At 40.1% G+C, this 20,151-nt stretch overlaps 2 protein-coding genes across 2 annotated transcripts; one reads left to right on the top strand and one right to left on the bottom strand.

Annotated features, from left to right (window-relative positions):
* Positions 1–1,205: 1,205 nt before the first annotated feature.
* On the top strand, positions 1,206–2,754 carry LOC136998784 (uncharacterized). The gene has a single exon (XM_067351983.1). The coding sequence runs from the start codon at positions 1,472–1,474 to the stop codon at positions 2,564–2,566; it is 1,095 nt and encodes a 364-aa protein (XP_067208084.1). The 5' UTR covers positions 1,206–1,471; the 3' UTR covers positions 2,567–2,754.
* Positions 2,755–6,592: 3,838 nt separating this feature from the next.
* Positions 6,593–9,751, bottom strand: LOC105669145 (uncharacterized). Its single transcript, XM_067351987.1, has one exon. The coding sequence runs from the start codon at positions 8,004–8,006 to the stop codon at positions 6,933–6,935; it is 1,074 nt and encodes a 357-aa protein (XP_067208088.1). The 5' UTR covers positions 8,007–9,751; the 3' UTR covers positions 6,593–6,932.
* Between the last annotated feature and the right edge of the window lie 10,400 nt (positions 9,752–20,151).

Here is a 20,151-nt window from a genome sequence, read left to right on the forward strand (position 1 = left end):
GTACGGAGCGAGATAAATCCCCCGTCCTTCCATTGCTTTATTGTGACGTTTCGTCTCTTCGAGTTGTCGTCGCGCGGCCTTAGAGTCGTTCACCGCCTTTGCAACACCCGCCGCTCCACCGGCAAGCGAACCGATGACTCCCAAGAGCGGTAACAACGGTAACATACCACCGCGTTTCGCCGTCGGAAGCGTTCTCCTCTTGGTCTTCTTCTTCTTTCTCTTTGTCATACCCATCCCCAATTTCGTCTTTGCTTTCATAGCAGCCCATACGGCGGTAGCAGCAGCCCTCTCACCGAGAGTCGCGTCCGCAGCGGTGATCCGCACCCGCGCTTTATCGGCGAGAACGCGATCGGCTGCGTGGCGGTCCGCTGATTCGCGGTTTTGCGAGTACGCGATGTCGTGATCGCGACACGCCGCGTCCAACGGATTGATACCTCGATCCCCTCGCGCGAGTCGTTTCCGCAGACGAGTCCCCGGCCCGCAAAATTGGTAGCCGGGTATATGCAGCTCCAACGGTAGTCGATTTATCACACTGTTCAGTAAACCGGCACCCTTGTATCGTTTCATAGAGCGCGAATTCTAACGTATCGCGTGTAAATCATATTTCCAACTGAGGTGTGTTTCGACAGCGCTCACCTATAAATAGGAGGCGCGTATCGATCATTAACCAGTACCGCTCTTTCCAACAACCGATGCTGCGCACTCGTCGCGTAATAACAAGGATGAGAAAGAGTCTGGTAAAAAAAAAATGAAATTTGTACAACAACCGTACACGATCCGTGTGAAAAACATGGATGATAAGACGCAAGGGGTTTGTGAGAAGGCGTGCAGACACGGTAAAATGCTGCCAAACACGATACGCGGTATCATTTGCGGTCCCTCGAATTGCGGTAAAACCAATGTAATGATTAGTCTGCTGGAAAGTCCGAACGGTGTACGTTTCGAAAACGTGTACGTGTACTCGAAATCGTTGAATCAACCAAAGTATCGATATCTCGAAAGTATCGATTGCTCGGATCGATCGATGAAATCGGCTACTTTACATTCTCGGACAACAACACAAACCGCACAGCGAGGCGTTACCGAATTCCGTATTCGTCTTCGACGATATAGCGTGCGACAAGCAGAATGCGATACGTGAGTACTTTGCTATGGGTCGACATTCGAAGGTCGATTGTTTTTATCTATGCCAAACGTATGCAAAAATACCGAAACATTTCGTGCGCGACAACGCGAATTTACTCGTAATATTCAAGCAGGATGGAACAAACCTTAAGCACGTCTACAACGATCATGTGAATACGGACATGACGTACGAAGATTTCGGTACATTGTGTCACGCATGTTGGCAGCACAAGTACGGATTTTTAGTGATAGACAAGGATAGTGCGATTAACGATGGACGTTACAGACGTGGTTTTAACGAGTTTGCGGTACCGCGGAATGGTTAGTTGTTCTCGAGACGTTGACGATGACGCTTGACACGAAAGATATCGACGAGAGGGAGAAGATCGCGAAGGAAATCGCTCGTACGAGCGAGTCGATTCGCAAGAAGCATCGGACGTTGAAGACGGGTAGAATGGAGCAAGAGGTGCAATTGGAGAAACGGTTGAAACCGATCGTAGAGCCGTTGAAACGAATCGTCGAGAACATCAAGGGTGACGATGATTCGGTTGACGATCTCGAGATTAAAAACGAACCGGACATCAAACGAAAGCGGACAAGCTCTGAGAAGAAGAAGAAAATCAAGCGTACCTCGTTGACGACACCGATACAGATCCCATTGACGCCACCGATACAAGCCTCGACTCCGTTCCAGCCGCAAAAATTGGTGTTTGAAGCGCCGACATATTTACCGACCGAAAACGTGTTCGAAACCACGGACCCGTCTTTCGTAACATCCGTGAGACAGACGATGCAAACGTCCGATGGTCGGGAAGCTCTGTACGGCCAAATGGGTCCGCTGGGTCAAGAGTACATCGGGGAGCTCTTGAGCGGTGACAAGAAGAGAGGGATCGACAACGTGTACGGTGTATACTTTAACGATGCGGGAACGTTTCTCGGAGACAAGGTCTTCGACATTGATAAAGACGACAATGTGATCGTGGACGGTGTGAAATACGCTGGCACACCCGGCCTGTTCGAATTAATATTTAAAAGACTTCCCGACGATACGCTGTGTACGGAGGATGACAAACAAAAGTACAAGAGCATACTACTCGCTACTAACGCTCACAGACGCGGTCATAACGCGCATTTACCTGTTTTGGGAAACAAAGGATACAAATACAAACATATCATCACACCTCTGATATCTAAGAAAGGTGGAGGTGTTGCACATCTCGACAAGAGAGGTGTGGGTCGCACGTTACCCAAGTGTAACGTACCACAGACCATGACTGTGACCGACAACGCGGTCGATTACGTGCACTGGGATGATCCGAACGAATTGGTGGATCGCCTTCGATTGCTGGACGCCTCCCGTCAGGCGGGAAACAACGCGCACGATAACGAGTTTCTCTCGATTATCGAGGAACTGCGCGAAGCCGGTCTGATTATAAATTAATCACAGCTTTTCAACTATCGCCAGTATTGCTCGTGTGATGCTACAGGAATGTCTATCAACAAATTCGGACTACAGTTAGGAGGAGGAAGCGTCAGGGTGACGAGACAGAGCGGCGGAGTCTCGAAGAATTACGTGCGCGAGAATTGTCTCTGCAAGGATGGTGAGGTTTTCAATGCCAAGTCACGCGTAATCAGACATCTCGCCGACCCTGAAGCGGACACCGACGCTGTCAACAAGCTGCATCTGGATCATCACCTCAAGCTTATGAGCGATCGTGCGAATCAAGATCGTATGCTCCATGAAAATTTTAAGCGAGAAGTACTTTCGCGACTCGAAGATTCGGAGAATACCGAGCGGACCTGGAAGAGGGACCACGACGATTACATCGAGACCAGATACGTGGCGTTGGAACGACAGATTCACGATCTGAGAGGTCTCCTCGACGAGAGTGTGGCGCTACTCGATGGAAGAGCACAACTTTTGCATCAATATCGGTAGGATAGATTCTTTCAAAAACACCGAAAATTCCTCCTCGGAGTCTTCTAGTACACTGTCGTAACAAGCTGCAAAAATTTCATCGAATACTACGATGATGCGATGAAGAAGAAGAAGCAAAACGAATCACAATGAGCAAGAAGGAAGCGGTGAGCCTGGAGAGGAGATCGCTCGTGGACGAGCTCCACGCACCGGCGAGAAGAAACTTTACGCGTCGGCCAGTCGTCGTGAAAGGATACGACGATTTGTGGCAGGCTGACATTGTCGAGATGAGACCGTACTCGCGATCCAACGGCGACTGCAACTACATTCTAACCGTTATCGATGTGCTGAGCAAGTACGCGTGGGCCGTGCCCTTAAAGACCAAAGGTGGAATCGAAACGTCCAAAGCATTTTCCGCGATATTTAGGGAGAGAATTTCGAAAAACTTGCAGACCGACCATGGAAAAGAATTTTACAACAGAGATTTCCAAAATCTTGTCAAGAAACACGGCATCAATCATTATTCGACATACTCGGTCATGAAGGCTTCGGTGGTGGAACAATTCAATCGCACGTTGAAGAATGAAATGTGGAAGTTTTTTACGCTCGCGGGATCGTACAAGTGGATCGACGATTTACCGCGATTGGTCTCGGAATACAACGGTCGTAAACATCGTACGATCGGTATGCGTCCGATCAATGTCACTCCCGCGATCGCAAAGGGACTCTTGAACACCGTGTACAGTAACATAAAAATTGCCGCACCGGCGAAATTCAGGGTGGGTGATTCGGTGCGCGTGAGCAAATTCAAAACTGTATTCGAGAAAGGATACACGCCGAATTGGTCGACGGAGGTGTTTAAGATCGCCACGGTGCAACGTACCAATCCTGTGACGTATCTGATTAAAGATTATCGCGGAGATCAGGTCGCGGGAGGCTTTTACGAGCACGAATTGCTCAAGACCGCTCAACCCGACGTTTATCTCGTGGAGAAGGTGTTGCGCCGAAAGGACGATAAGGTGTTTGTAAAGTGGTTGGGATTCGACAATTCGCACAACTCTTGGATAAATAAAGACGATATATTGTAATAAACTGTGTATATTTTACATTGTATTATAATAAACTATTATACATATATATACAATGGTGTTCTTTATTACTACAATATGTTGCAATATATATACATTTAAAAAACTAATAACAATAATACATAAAATATTAAACTATATAAATTACTACGCATTATTTACAAATGTATCTCGCGATGTCCCCATGGTAGAGTGTCGGTGGAACCGGATACGACGTGCCGCTTATCGTCGTACGGACTGAGCGCGAGCTTCGACTCCGACACGGTGTACACCTCGTGCAACTTTGAGCGGATGCACGATTGACGCCGCGTCAGCTCGATTTCGGCGTTGAGACACCGAGTGTAATCGTCGAACGTTATCGTTCTAGCGACTACACTCTTTTTTACACCTTTAACCTTTTTGGTGTCTTTTTGACCGGTGACTCTCAACGCGTACATCTTCGCTCTCAGTCCGACAAATTCCGTCATGATCGCGCCGTTGTTCTCGTCTTTCATCAGACCGGGTACTTTCTTGTTGGCGCGCGGCATACCGTAAACGTTGTCCTCGGAGTAGTCGCTCGTGTCGAATTTGGATATATCGCGTTTCATATCCCGATACGCGTCCTCGCAGTGCAGAAGGTATATCAGACTGTCGATATCGGTATACATAATTTTGCAATTGTCGCGGTAGAGAGGCGCCATGTACTCGTAGTGGAACTCGTACAAGCAGGTCTTGGATATGTCGAGGATGCACATACCCACGTAGATCGGCTTGTCGAATTTCACTTCGAGTTTTCGCAACTCTACGGCAATCAGATTCTCCGAGAACACGCTTCGGCTGTGGAAATTCGGTTTCGCGATCATAGCCTCCGCTCCGTACTGTCCCTCCCACTGTGTAACGAGTCGTACATCCGTGTGATTTCGCACATTCTCAATAGTTTTGCCGAAAACCGCGTTGTTCATCAATTTGTATAAATTTTTCTCGAAATCGTTTGTCGCCCGTGTCCGAAACTGTGTATTTAGTTCTATGTATCCGCGAAGCCATGGAGATTGCGCGAATTGCAGTACGCGGTGAATCTTTGCAATTCGCAGACCGTGTCGCACGCATTGCTGCAGATTACGGTAGTGGATGACATAACGCTGCTTATCGCACAGCGTGGCGAGTAATTTGATCTCCCGCTTGCCGGGCGGCTTATCGCGCGTCGGGCAGAACGGCAGATCGGAGTGCGCGTCGTGAAGATTCACCGGGTACTCGAGATCGACTTCCAGCACATAACCGGTAGCCGAATCGGATGCAACGGACATTACGTTAAAGTTTTCGACATCATCGACCCATCGAAATTTGGCGTAGGACAACGGTTGACACATCGCCCAGCCGTACAAGTTGTTTACATCATAGTACATTAGGTACGACGACGGTTCCGATGGGTCGTAGGATGGCATGTATTTGTTGTTGGCGGCGACGTGTCGGTTGGAGCATTGGCTGAGACCGCCGCGTATACCGCGCTCGACAAACAGCACCATATCGATGTCCGTGAGCAACTCGAATTTTACGCGCGTGTACTTCATCATAGCGTCCCACGTGTATCCCGGTAGAGTGTAGTAATGAGCGGGATCTAAACCGTAACTCTTTATAGACATGTTTCGAAAATTTTGAAAAATATCCGCCAACAAAAGAACGTTTGTTTTCAAATACAAATCGCTGTATTGGCCTAGATCTTTGATTGAAAATGTTTGCCAGACGTTTGTCGCGTGCGCGTAATCGCTCTCGGATACCGTTTCTCCGGTGAGCGAGCTGTAAAACGATTCGCGCGATGGCAGGCTTGTGTCCCGGAGCTTGTCGACGCTGTCGACGTACTCGTAGGGAAACACACCTTTCCGAGTAAGCAAATTGAAATGTTCCGCGGATAAATGATTGAATTCCGATCGTGTAATCTTTAATTTATCTATAGTTAAATATGATGCCAATTTGTCGAGACTTGTACTGAGAAATTTAAACGAATCAATAAACCGTAATTTTATACACAATTTTGATTTTTGATCCATGGTATCTTTAACATTTTTTGTAAAAGAAATGTATCGCTCTTTCGTCAGCGGTAACAATTCGACGTTGCCTTCAAAGGCATTGGCAACGTCTTTAATAATGAAATGCGCGTCGTAACCGGATAAATTGTGAAATATCACCGGGATAACGTGGGAGTCTTTGTAATTTAGATTGCACGACGAGTGCGCGGCACCGCGGTAACGCCCGGTGAGATGACAATGATCGCGCACCCGCGTATCGTCCGGTGTAAACGGTTTCTCGCACACGTGGCACGTCGCGGTGCTACGGAATTTTTCCGATTCCTCCCGCGTAAGATCCGCCATGGGGACGACGGTGGTGAGGATCGCTTTCACACGGTGCGTCAAATCGTGAAGTTCGTTGACGAACCACGCCACGCAATCCTCACCGCGATACGACTTAAAACTAGATAAAGAATTATCGTACGTGCAACTTACATAATATCCTACGCTAAAGGCTCTGTGATGTTGGTAGGCGTAAGTGGTACCGTCCTGATCCACCTTTTTCTCGAGCGTACATTCGAGATCGGCGTACACTACGAACGGAACCCGCTCCTTCCGATTGTAATTCCGGAACGTCAGCCACTCGTCGTCCTCGCTGGGGAGAACGACGGCGCAGTCGTTCATTTTCCCGCAGTCGACGCTGTGGACTGACAACTTCTCCCGTGTATAAAAGTAGTGTAGACACCTGTAATAATTTATTTGATTAAAACTATGAATAAAAAATATTGATTTATTTTATACACATCTTTTTTTTTTTACTTACCGATCGCAAATGTACTTTTTACATTTGTGCATGCTCAGTTGTGAGCTCACCAACCGCGGCAGGTTCTTTATGCACGCAAAGTGTGCATCGTTGTTTTTACGCACGTATAGCAGGTTGACGTGCTTCTCTTTTTTGTCGTCGGCGAGCCGCAGAGGGACGATTTTTGAGTCTTCGGTGGTGAAGACGTTGACGGAGATGGCGTTTAGTTTCTCGAACTTTGATATTTGTGACAGCGTCACGGGGAACTCGATGCCGCACAGGTTGAGCACCGTTGAGTAATGTGGGTATTCTATCGTTCTTTCCGGATGTTTTTTCGCTGGATATAAAGCGGCTACGACTGCCCACGCAAAGCATGCATTATCGTTTGATTTAACATTGACTACCGCCCTTTTCAGCATAATTTTCCGCGGTAACTCGATGTTGCATCCCGCGCGCAGAGGATTGAACTTGTTCACATTGACGGTGAGATTCAGGATACGCGACAACGCCCATCCGCTATCGCGTTCCTGAAACTCCTCCAAAGCCGCCAGAATATCATCCTCCACGTGCCGCGTGTACCATTCTTGTAGATCAGATGTTGGAAAGAGCTCGCAGTTCTTCGTGGCGATGGTCTTCACGGCAGTCTTGTCGCCCGCGACGAATTCCCCGTTGAACGCGGTGTTAATCTTGACGCTGTTGTGTTCCACCATGACGCCCTGGATCCGCTCGATAACCGTATTTCTCACGTTTTTCAAAAATTCACGAGGATCGATGTAGTTTTGATTGATAATCGCACCGGTCAGCACACGGTTCCTAAACGCCGTCTCGATCTCCTTCCACGTGTAGCCCTTCTTCTCGTATCCACCGTATCCAGCACCGATGGGTACGAAACGCTCGTGCAGGGCGTCCTTCACACCCTCCAGACGCGCAATTTGCGCCACCAGAGAGTTGACTACTCCGGTGCGTTGCCTCTTGCGACATTGTTCCTTGAGAGAGTCGAGGTACTCGTTGCACTCGTAGTCCCATGGAAGGAACTCTCCCGTCGTTTTGATATTCGTTGCTCGTACGGTAAGATCGCGCTCCTTCTCCATTGCGAATGATTTTGAAGATTCATATTTTTCTCACTCGCTTTATATACCCGTTTGTTGCACACGACACTAACTATAAGCATAACAATGGCTCATGTTTGTATTAACAATTCTTATCTTATCTCTTCCGGGAATTATTGTAATATGATATCCCCACCACTCCGAATTTACCCCCACTCCTCCAAACATGATGACGCATCTAGCAACATGGCGATGCCTACAATTTGTATTAACAATCCTTATCACACCCTCTAAGAAACGGCGCTCAAATGCTACCTCTTTGTTCTAAAATACAGCGATGACGCGATTTAAACAGACACTCTACTTTGATGCGCGCGTTGTAGGATAAGTCGGTATAGCGGATAGGGTGAGAAAGGTATATAGTCGAGATAATAAAAAATAATTTAATTGAAATAATATTTATTAAACAGATGCATCTAATAAATACATTATGATGGTGAAAATATTTTAACAATAAAGTATGTGATATGCTAGAATTATTGCGATCCAAAGACCTGAGCTAACAGCTCACAATCGATTATATCATTCTTATCGAACGATTCGCTCTCACGTATCACCGCGATGGGATCCTTCGCACCGCTCGCGATTTTTCGAAAGTGTGTGAACTTGATGTCGACCATACTAGTGACATTGTTCAACGATTGAACGATACGATCCACACAATACTCGAGAGCGATCATGTTATATATGGTGTTGTGTGACATTGCTAAACACACCGTTGATGTTTCCAGACGCAGCACTTTTAGATTATTTATCTTTCCAAACCGTAGCGTGACATGTTCGATGGTTTGAGATGATGCATGTGCTTTGTCTTCATCATTGTTAAAGAAATGGTGGATGGCATGTCGTTGATCCAGGAGGATCTTCCACATGTTGTATGTAAAATGTATCTCTCTGCCACCTGGTTGTCACCGAGAGCGATTTCTATGTGGCTCGGCGTAGAAATATTGATTCCGATATCCAGATATTTATAGCCGGTTTTTGTCAACGGGTATCTTCTAGCTAAAATTCTGGGAGGCGTGATCATGCTTCTTGGTGAATTACTTGGTGAATTACTTTTATTTCTGTGGATAAAAGCTTGCGTGAGTTCAAAGTGTAACAATGGCGGTGAGTTTAAAAGTGCAAATAGTAAGAGAGTCAACTTACACGTTAGGTAATTGCAGCTTCTTCGCACTCTGCTGTTCGTTGATCTGATTATTCACGGTTGACATGGTGCAAAACATCGTTGCTAGTAAACGTCACAGCGAACTAGTGATTTTCACAATGATTTCGAACGACTGATGGTTCCCTATTCTTTTTCACATGCTTTATATACCCGCTTGTTGCACACGACACTGATTAAAACTATCGATTTGTATTAACAATCATTATCACACCCTCTAAGAAACGGCGCTCAAATGCTGCCTCTTTGTTCTAAAATACAGCGATGACGCAATCCGTAAATCTGCACGAACCTGCATACTATAAACATAATGATTCCGACAACATGGCGCTCTACTTTGATGTGTAGAAAAAAACCATAGGATGTAAACAGTTCTCTTTCCAATAAACAATCCTTATCTTTTCCGGGAATCCTTATCTCGCGATTTGTATTAACAATCCTTATCTTCCGGAAATTATTGTAATCTGATACCCCTACCACTCCACATTTACCCCCTCTCCTCCAAAACGATGACGTTATTACCCCCTCCACTGTTATCCGATACCCCTCTTCCCCTCTTCACCCGCACCCCCCTCATTGCCCCTGGGTTAGAACCCCCATAGTATAACTACTACTGTGATTTGTTAAAATACTTGAAATACATCCATGGAAATTTTATTAATTTTCTCTCTCGTTCGTATTCCAAAATTTTTTTATGCCATTTTTCTATATGTTTATAGAAATTTTTAGTATTTATATAATTATATTTGTTTTCGCAAAACATACACTGCACTTTAAAATTTGATAGTTTTACATAATATTTCTACAGATGCTGTTTAGTTACAATAGTGACTTAGACGTTGTGTCCGTTTGAAGTGATGAAACGCATTCTGATGAATCAACTGTGTCGTGTGTTTCTTGCGTATTTTTCAATTTCTCCCAATGTTTCATTTTTATATGAACATTCAAATGCTCATGAACATGAAGAGATACATTCTTATTACAATTATTACACCCCACTACAAAATCATCTCTTTTTGTCGAATATTTCCATGGCCAATTGTGAAATGTGTGATTCATCCGTTGTTTTTCAGAATGTGAACTCAAGTGATTTTCTACATATTCGAATGTAGACAGAACATGTGCATCACAGATAACGCATTGTGAATATAATTTGTTTAAATAATTGAAATACATCCATGGCCCTTTTATTATTGTTTTCTGTTCTTCGTATTTCCAAATTTTTATATGATGCATTGCCATATGTCTTTTTAAGCTTGTATCTGCTAAATATATATATTTATTTTCGCAAAACTTGAACTGTGCTTCAAAATCCGATAGTTTTACATAATATTCCCAGAAATGTTTTTTACCTGCAATATTTAGTGATGTAGACATTATGTCCGTTTGATGTGACTAGACGCGTGTAACTGAATACGATGAACTATCAAGAACTGATACAAAAACCTTTCAGTCGATGAGTTTAGTAGAGAACGAAAGAAGCCGCATAATTATTTTCAATTTGAATGTAAATATTAATTTGCTGGTCAAATCTAGCTAACAACGATCAAAACACGCAGTAACATCTCATGCCGAGTATGTATACACAGAGAAAATTTTATATGAGAAATTACCTTGTACGGTATTAACCGCGGACCATGAAGTCGCAAACCAAAAATTTGTACTATGTTTCACATGTGACAAACATAGTAAAAATTTCTATAATTCCTTCATAATCCGCGGCTACTGCCGTACATAGTAATTTTTGATATAAAATTTTTTTTCTGTAGTGATAACATCTCAGCGAAATAGACGTTACAGCGCGTATCTTTTACACAAATATTTTGTAAAAAATAATACACAAATAATTTATTATCTATATGTATTAAATAAAATTATTTTCAAATTATGGCTATATCAAAGAAATTTATTTGGCTATATCAAGAAAAACGCATTTTTTTTTTTTAATTATTTATGCTGCATTAAATGCAATTGATATACTCATTGCAGAAATAAATACATATGATTGACTCAATAGATATCGCATAAAAATGATAATGTGGATGCATTTAACCACCAGATTTATTTTCAAATTATCGTCGATCTTTTTTACAAAAACGCCCCGATTTATTGGTATAAATTTCGTATTATATTATTCTATTCTTATTTGTTCAATAATAGCAGTTTTTAATGTGCTTTAATTTGCTTTAATTTAATCTTAAATACTCGTATTAAAATAAAGATTATTTAATATTTTTTTTGTTTTTTTTTTGTTTGAATATTTTTATTACAACGCACTTTGACAGTTATTCGTCTATGTGCAAAAATAATTTTGGCATTTTTGAATAATATAAAATATATTGAGTGAAGGCAACAGTTATGATAAGTTTTATGATAGAGAAATGAACTAAGTAATTTTATTAAACTAGACGCACCAGCGCGCATTATACGCGCCATTTATTTTTTTAGTTACAAAGAATTATTTATTATAATTATGTTTAATAAAAATAAAATTTTATCACCATTATTTATATATTATTATATTATCATTGTCGCAATTTGTAGTACTATTTAACACCAGTCCTGTTATTCACGTAAAGATATATTGGAATTACATAAAGTTGTGATTGGGTTATTACATGAATGTATAGTCTTGAATAATTGGACCGAACTTCTCGTGAGCATTTATATTAAACCAATATTAAACCATTACGTCTTTGTCTTCAGAAAAGATTTAAACAAAGAATTCGGAAATGTATAAAAAAGACTTTTTGAATATTTTTTATAAAACACAAAACAATAACCACAAACCGTATAAACCACATGTAAAAATTAATGTTTAAACAAAAAGATTAATATCGCGGAAAAAAGAAAAAATAAAAATCTTCCATGTTTTTTTTAGATAAGATATTGATAAACACTGCAATTAATTTTATTAACAAGCTTATCTATTCTACTTTTATCTACCTGTAATAATATACGCAATAATTTTGGTAATAAATTTCATAATAGTGCATTCGTATAATGTAAAGTACATTGTCACTTTTTATGCTAATGAATGAAACAATCACGATGTCAAAATACTAATGCTGCTTGATTACAGTTCTCGTGCTATGACATTCTAAATAATTCCGACGATAATTATTGAGTTCTTTTTTATTCTAAATTATTGTCATCCTAATACCGATGCAATTACGCATATTGTTTCTACTCGGAGCGATTATCTCGTTGACATCTTTAGAATCTTCCGCTTTGCAATCTTTGTAGCGAAGAACGCGGACGTTTCTATCAAAAAAATTTACAGTTTTTATTTGCAGACTTCAACTTTTGAATTAGTTTTCAAACATTGTGGATTCCATTCAGCGAAATAAAATACGATAATTCCTGAAACGGCTGGAATATATTGAAAAGACGTTAAAAAATAATGAATCTCCAACGTGATGAGAAATAAACGTTAATGTAATTTTGAAATGTTATTATGGGCTGCATCTTAACCGTAACACATTGCAGTTTAATGATATCAATAATTTATTAAAATTTATCAATAAATTTTTACTATTATCTAATATTTCGGAAAAATTGGGATATAGGTAACAAATTAATCCAGCAGCACCCATTATATATCTTCGAAAATTCCGAACGGAACGCTTTTGATGAATGAGTTTTCGATTATGATTCTATTTGCGAATTTTTGTGAAAAACATTGATAGAAAAATTGACGCATTCCGATAAAATAATGAATGAAATAAAAAGTAAAACAACCTGCATTTACTGCAAACCGTACAAATCATATGTAACAATAATACCTTTAAATAATGAAATGACACTCTCTTATAATGAGATGAATTTATTTGATTTATATGGTGATTTATTTATGATAAATGCGTATAACATAAATATTTTTCGAATAAACATAATTTTAAAATTTAAATTGATATATTTTACCGACAATTAAATGTATTACATTCGGAGACTTTTACAGAAGTTATAATAAGAAATTGGCACTATATAAAGTACAAAAAATAATGAAAATATATAAAAAAATTTTAACATGCGTCAAAATACATAAATTATATAAAACTTGAAACAATATATGAAAATCTTTCATTGATATAGACAGTCCGTTTGAATTGCTGAAACGCGACAAATCAACTGTGTCAAGTTTTTTTTCAATTTGTATTTTTTTATTTGTCCGAAATGTTATTTTTATATGAGAAATAATCCAATGTTGAATACCAAAAGCGAAATTCTTGTGACAAATATTACACTCCCCTACTAAATCATCTCTTTTTGTCAAATATTTGTATAGCCAACTGCGAAGGATATGATTCTTTCGTTGTTTTTCAGAATACGAACTCAAGTGATTTTTTTATAGATTTTGATGTAGATCGAACATTTGCATTACAGACAATACATTGTGAATATAATTTGTTTGAATATTTGAAATACAACCATGGCAATTTTGTTAGTTTTTTCTCTTGTTCGTATTTCCAATTTTTTCTATGATGCCTTATACAATGCCTGTAAAAATTTGTAACTGTTCTATAATATTTTTTTTTGCAAAACATGCATTGCGCTTTAGAATTCGGCAGTTTTACATAATATTTCCACAGATGCTTTTTATTTACATCAGTTAGTGACTTAGACGTTGTGTTCGTTTGAAGTGATGAAACGCATTCTGATGAACTAACTGTGTCATGTGTTTCTTGCGTATTTTTCAGTTTGTCCCAATGTTCCTCTTTTATATGAGCGTCCAGATGACTATAAATAGCAACAAGTACATTTTTTTTACAAATATTACATTCCACCACAAAACCATCTCTGTTTGTTGAATATTTCCATGGCCAACTGCGAAATGTATGATTCTTCCGTTGTTTTTCAAAATGTGAACTCAAATGATTTTCTACATATTCGAATGTAGACAGAACATGTGCATCACAAATAACGCATTGTGAATATGATTTGTTTAATTATTTGAAAAACATCTATGGCCCTTTTATTATTGTTTTTTCTTCTTCATATTTCCAAATTTTTATATGATGATTTGCCATATTTGGTTTTAAGTGTGTATCTCCTAAATATATATATTTATTTTTGCAAAACTTGCACTGTGCTTTGAAATCCGATAGTTTCACATAATATCCCCACACATGTTTTTTATTTGCAATATTTAGTGATAAAAACATTATGTCCGTTTGAAGTGACTAGACGCGTGTAACTGAACCAACAAGAACTGATACAAAAACGTTTCTGTCGATGAGTGTAGTAGAGAACGAAAGAAGACACATAATTTACCAAACTTTTTCATACTGTTACATTATATATACATAATACATTAATTGAGAAAACATAAGTATGCATATGTACTTCTCTACTTTGTAATGTATACATGGCTACATTTGTAACGTATATATGCATGTAAAAAGTTAAAAGTTTATTGGTACGTGTTTTATTAATTCTTTTTTTTCTTTCTCGTTACCTACAGTTTTGTAGTAAAAAACAAAGTAACATAAAGTCAAAAATTTTAAATAATTATAAATATTTATTTGTAATGAAATCATATTCGATAAATATTGTAAATTAGAAGCAACTAATAAAAAGCGCTACAAGCTTGTAACCTAAGCACTTGTCAACTTATTAATTTATAACGTTATATTATATTTTGGATTGTAGTTAGTAGTTTTTAATTTTTTAATAAATGATATTATTACTTTTTTAACGTATAATTAACGTATATTAATAAGGATGAAAGATAATGACGCGAGTACAATTGATTATAACTTGACAAATAAATCAACAAATAATTATTTAATTTTTGTTTTAGTACAAATGCGTTTTGCCTGTCATGTAAAGTAGGCACATTTATTTGAAAAATGCAACATTACTTATTACACAACCTAATATTATTCCTATATCAGATTTGCAAGTAATATTTATAAAGCACAAGTACACTATAATTAATTTAGCTTATTCTTTGAAAAAGATTACTATATTGCGTTAAATAATTTCATATCACATTATCCTTCAGAGATTGAAATTATAAAATAAAAATTAAATTAAAATTTGATTAATTAAATAATCTTCGTTTTATTGTTAGTTTACTTTGACCTGAAAGTTCGAATTTTAATCAATTTGCAATCTTTAGTTTCCAAAGAATTGTCTGGCTTAAACATTTTTTAGACAAAAAATTTCGAATGAAACAGTTTCAGGAATAATAAAAATGACGAAATGTTTGATTCGTATGTAGTTTAACTTTCCAGCAATTGCAGTAGTATGACGCAATATATTAAAGTCAATTTACGGTATTATCACACACTGAGAAAAATGGTTTTATTATATTAACAAAATTCTTCTGGTTGACCGTATTTTAGTCGAACGAAACAGAATTTCTGGTTATCGTCACAAAATTTTACACCTTATATCAACACCGTTTGGTTAACTTTACTATAAGGATTTGAATAAGTGTTTTCTTGTTGGATCTACAAAACTTCTTGTTATATTTACATAAATCGCAGCGCTCTGCAACAGTTTCGTCATTACTCACTAAACGGTTGATCAACTGTTCGCCGCATTCATTTGTTACACTGCTACTGCGCCCTCGCTACTCGCGGCGTGTATCGCGCGCATTAGATCTTTCGCGAAGCAATGGCGTTAAGCAGTCGGAACAGTCTCAACTGAGCTCGCTAAAGTTTTATGTCGCGTCGTGGAATCCATTACGGAATATTAGTTAGGCCGATGGCAGAGAACGAGAAGTAAGCACTTATGTCTATCGTAGACGTCTGTCGTGGACGTATGGTAAGGCAGAGAAAAACGTAAGTCGTGAAAGATTATTGGATATGTGTGGAAACGACTACGACATACATAAGTTTTTACGTCTCGGTCTCTGCCATCAGCCTTACATCCGAAAAGTTTTATGATCACGTGGTGTTTTTTTTTTTTTTAATGAAATATATGTATACCAGTGATGTAATGTTTCCTACCGGGCTCCCGGCTCCCGAGCCCGGTAGGAAACATCACATCACTGAGTATACTTTAAACCAAAATATATTGTTAGTATTTTACAAAAACCACACCTATCCGAACTTGTTTTTTAACTACAAAGTTGTGTTAACCTAACGAAACGATATAGTAAAGTTAACAAGAAATTCTGGTAGAGTTTTGTAAATCTAACAACACAATGTGGTAAGGTTTACAAGAAATTCTGGTAGAGTTTTGTAAATCTAACAACACGATGTAGTAAGGTTTACAAGAAATTCTGATAGATTTAAACAGGATGAAATTTAACAGAATCTTCTGGTAATTCCAACAACAAATTTGTTTCGTCCATTTTTGAACAAACGTACTAGTAGAATCAACCAGAATTTCTTATAATACAACAAAATTTTTTTTCCAGTGCATAAATAATACAAGAAAGAGAGAAATAGCGCGATTGTCTTTGCTTAAAGGAGTCATATTACTAAGGAAAGTTTCTCGTAAGTTGCACGTTAGGTGCATATGTACTTTAATAATGTTCATACACTAATCTTTCTTCTTTTATTTAAAATATTTAAATACAAGTAAAATATATAAATTTAGATTGTATATTATTGTATAACAATAAAACGTCAGAAAAAGGAACAAGATATTCGTTTCATATGCGATGTCCCGAAGAGAATCTAATGAAACCTGCAAAAGAGAATCTAATGGAACCTGCAAAATGTCATACAATTATTAATATAATTACATATGCAAGTCTAAAGTTGTGTCAGGAATATTTCGTATAATTTATATAATCTGTGAGAAAAGCTTGTATTAACATGATCATATATGTATACGGACACGTATTATTCATAAACATATAATCACGCTAACGTATATACATATAACTTTCCGCATAATGCAGTCACTAAATTTCCATTGCATATCTCCTAACATCTGTCTCATGATTTATCTCAAATGGTTATTGAAAATAATTTTGAACCAATAGACTATCAACTACCAAAATAAAACATTTGTTTATGTTTTAACATCTTTATAATGAGCACTTGTAATACCAAATAGTGGCGAATATGGTATTTGTGTCAGTTGTGATAGCTCTGTATGTGTAGCATTAGCTACATCCAGTTGATAGCTGAACGATATTATCGATTTTATTGCCATTGATGATAAATCATGAAATAGGAGAAACATTCTTTTAAATTTTCCTTGTACATCACATATTTATAATTATGCCAGGTCTCGTCCGGATGGATATAATTGTAGTAGCGTTCCGCTGCGCTATCCTCAACAGGTTTTGAAGCCAGATTCAAAAAACGCGCCGCCTGCTTGCACGCAGGCCGCGCCGTACTATCGCCACGGCCCTCATTGTTTTCCTGTTGTGCAATTCCTCAACTCGTGCTTTTTTCTCATTTTTCAGTACTACGAATTCTTGTCTTTTCAGGAATGGGAAAGACGTCTCACACATCCAGAAAGAGAAGGAGATCACCGTCGGCAGATAGGATTGCGGGTTTAGAGGAAAAGATGTCACATTTGATTGACATCCTCTCACAGAGTGAGGTTATGGCGCCCCGTCGCCCCTCCCCGCAACGGTCTGTTCTCTCTGCTTCCCCGCAGACGAGTCAAGGGTCACGCATTCATTCGAGATCCGACTCGGAGGTCGGTCTCGAGGCACCTCTTGTGCCAGCGGACCCATCAGGTGTGTATGAATACTGCTGGATCTGTATTTGCGAAATACAGGCGGCATGACGACACAACCTGCTTTTACAGACAGTCTCATCAACTTCGTACATCTGTTGCAGTGGTAAGTGATGCAGACGAGGATGACTTGCCTCCTCCAGGAGGGCAAGTCCCTCCCCTAACCTAACCTAACCTCCAGGCCCTAAGCAAGGTTTGCTTCAGGCTAGCTTTCTCCCGGATATCTCTGTCTCCGGCGAGGTCACCGCCGTTTCTCTGGCCAAACAATTGTTTGGAGAGCGAGACATTGAGAAGGTCTCTTTCTGGGACGAAATAGTAACCCAGATGTGGCAGGATCTCACACGTTCTGGTCTTGTCACGGATCAACATGATCAACTTTTCAAAAAATACTCTCCGCCGGACGCAGCGGCTTTTCTCAAAGCCCCGGCATTAAACCAGGAATGTCGAGTGGCTCTCAAGGGAAACTCTGTTATCAAGAGGGATGATTTTGCCTGCAAAAATCAGGATCAACTTGGCAAGGCCCTTTGCGCTCTTGGCGAGGCCATTTCGGATTTTCTCTGCCCGGCCATTCAATCATCTCTCACGTCGGAGGCACGTTCAGCAGTGGCTAAGGTTAACGATGGTGCCAGAATCCTGGCTGACCTTTTCCATCAGCTTTCCAAATCTAAACGGGCACAAATCATGCCCGCACTCAATCTTGCAGCCAAGGACACTGCAAATGCTATCCCTTCGGATGAGCTTCTCTTCGGGACCTCCTTTGGAGACCAAATAAAGAAGGTAGCAGCAATGCAGAAATCGTCTAAGGAAATCATCAGAGTCCTGGTACAGATATCCAGACAACTTCAGCAGCCGATCTCTCAGCCTGTACGTACAGCTGCATCTAGTTCGGGAAATGCCCGAGCCCCTGCGCCCCGCCCGAGGACGGCATCCAGGAGGCCAGGGGCGAACACAAATCGCCGTCCGTACTATCCCAGGTCCCACTCGAGGTCGAGGAGACACTAGTTAACACTGAGGTAATAGTGGGCGGCAGATTAGCCCTTTTTCGGTCCCAATGGGAAATAATTACTTCGGGTCCAAGGATCCTACAAGCCATTTCGGGGTATAGGCTACCCCTCATCCGGCAACCACTCTCTCAGGCCAGAGAACCTTCAGTTCTCTTATCCTGCTTCGAGGAGCAGCGCTGTTCCCAGGAGATTGCCAGACTTTTAACTAAGGGAGCAATAGAGCCAGCCGTGGACTGTGAGAGTCAATATCTGTCCTCATATTTCTTGATTGAAAAACCCTCAGGAGGTTGGAGATTTATTCTCAACCTGAAAAACCTCAATCGGTTTATTCGTGCACCGCATTTCAAGATGGAGGACTGGAAAACCGTTATTCGCCTTATTTCTCCAGGAGATTATCTCGCCTCCATTGACCTGGAGGACGCATATCTCCTTGTTCCGGTACACCAGAACGATAGGAAATTCCTTCGTTTTCGTTTCCTCGGTCATCTATACCAATTCCGTGTCTTACCTTTTGGCCTGGCTTCGACACCTTACATTTTTACTAAGATTTTAAGGCCAGTAGCATATTTCCTCAGGGTTAAAGGCTTCTCTTCGGTGATTTACCTGGACGATTTTCTCCTCATAGCGCCATCGCATAATCAGTGCCGGAAGAATATCAAGGCAACAAGACAGTTGCTGTTATCTTTAGGATTTCTCATTAACGAACGCAAGAGCGTTTCCACCCCGACAAGTTCTTGTCGCTTCCTTGGTTTTATTTTTAACACATCATCTTTTACAGTTTCCATCCCCCCTGACAGGAGGGAGAAATTATTCCAGAGATTCTTGGATATCCTTGCCAGAAGCAGTTGCAAAATTCGCTATTTAGCCAGTTTTATAGGCTCTTTGATCTCGGTTTGCCCAGCCGTCCAGTATGGCATTTTACACACAAAAATCTTAGAAAGAATAAAATTTTTGGCTCTTACAGCTACAGGAGGCGACTTCGAGGCTCAAATGTCTCTCCCTTCATCGATCAGGGAGGATCTCCACTGGTGGAAGAACATTTTTGCGGACAAATCTCAAGAAAATCCCATCAGATCAGGTCTCTTTGACCTTGAGATCTTCTCAGACGCCTCCCTCACAGGTTGGGGCGCTGTTTGTAGCAAGGGGCGTTCACACGGGTTTTGGTCACCGAAAGAGAAGCATTTCCACATTAATTATCTAGAACTACTAGCGGTTTTCCACGCTCTTCGCTGTTTTGCCGCTCATTTTTCGAACTCCAGCGTTCTTCTCAGGGTAGATAACTCTACAGCCCTGTCTTACATTAATCGCA

This window comes from Linepithema humile, chromosome 3 (assembly GCF_040581485.1).
Source record: "Linepithema humile isolate Giens D197 chromosome 3, Lhum_UNIL_v1.0, whole genome shotgun sequence".
Lineage (NCBI taxonomy): Eukaryota > Metazoa > Arthropoda > Insecta > Hymenoptera > Formicidae > Linepithema > Linepithema humile.

Bases quoted from the DNA above. Each gene is read 5' to 3' on its own strand.
- LOC105669145 (XM_067351987.1), bottom strand. From the start codon at position 8,006: ATGGAGAAGGAGCGCGATCTTACCGTACGAGCAACGAATATCAAAACG.
- LOC136998784 (XM_067351983.1), top strand. From the start codon at position 1,472: ATGACGCTTGACACGAAAGATATCGACGAGAGGGAGAAGATCGCGAAG.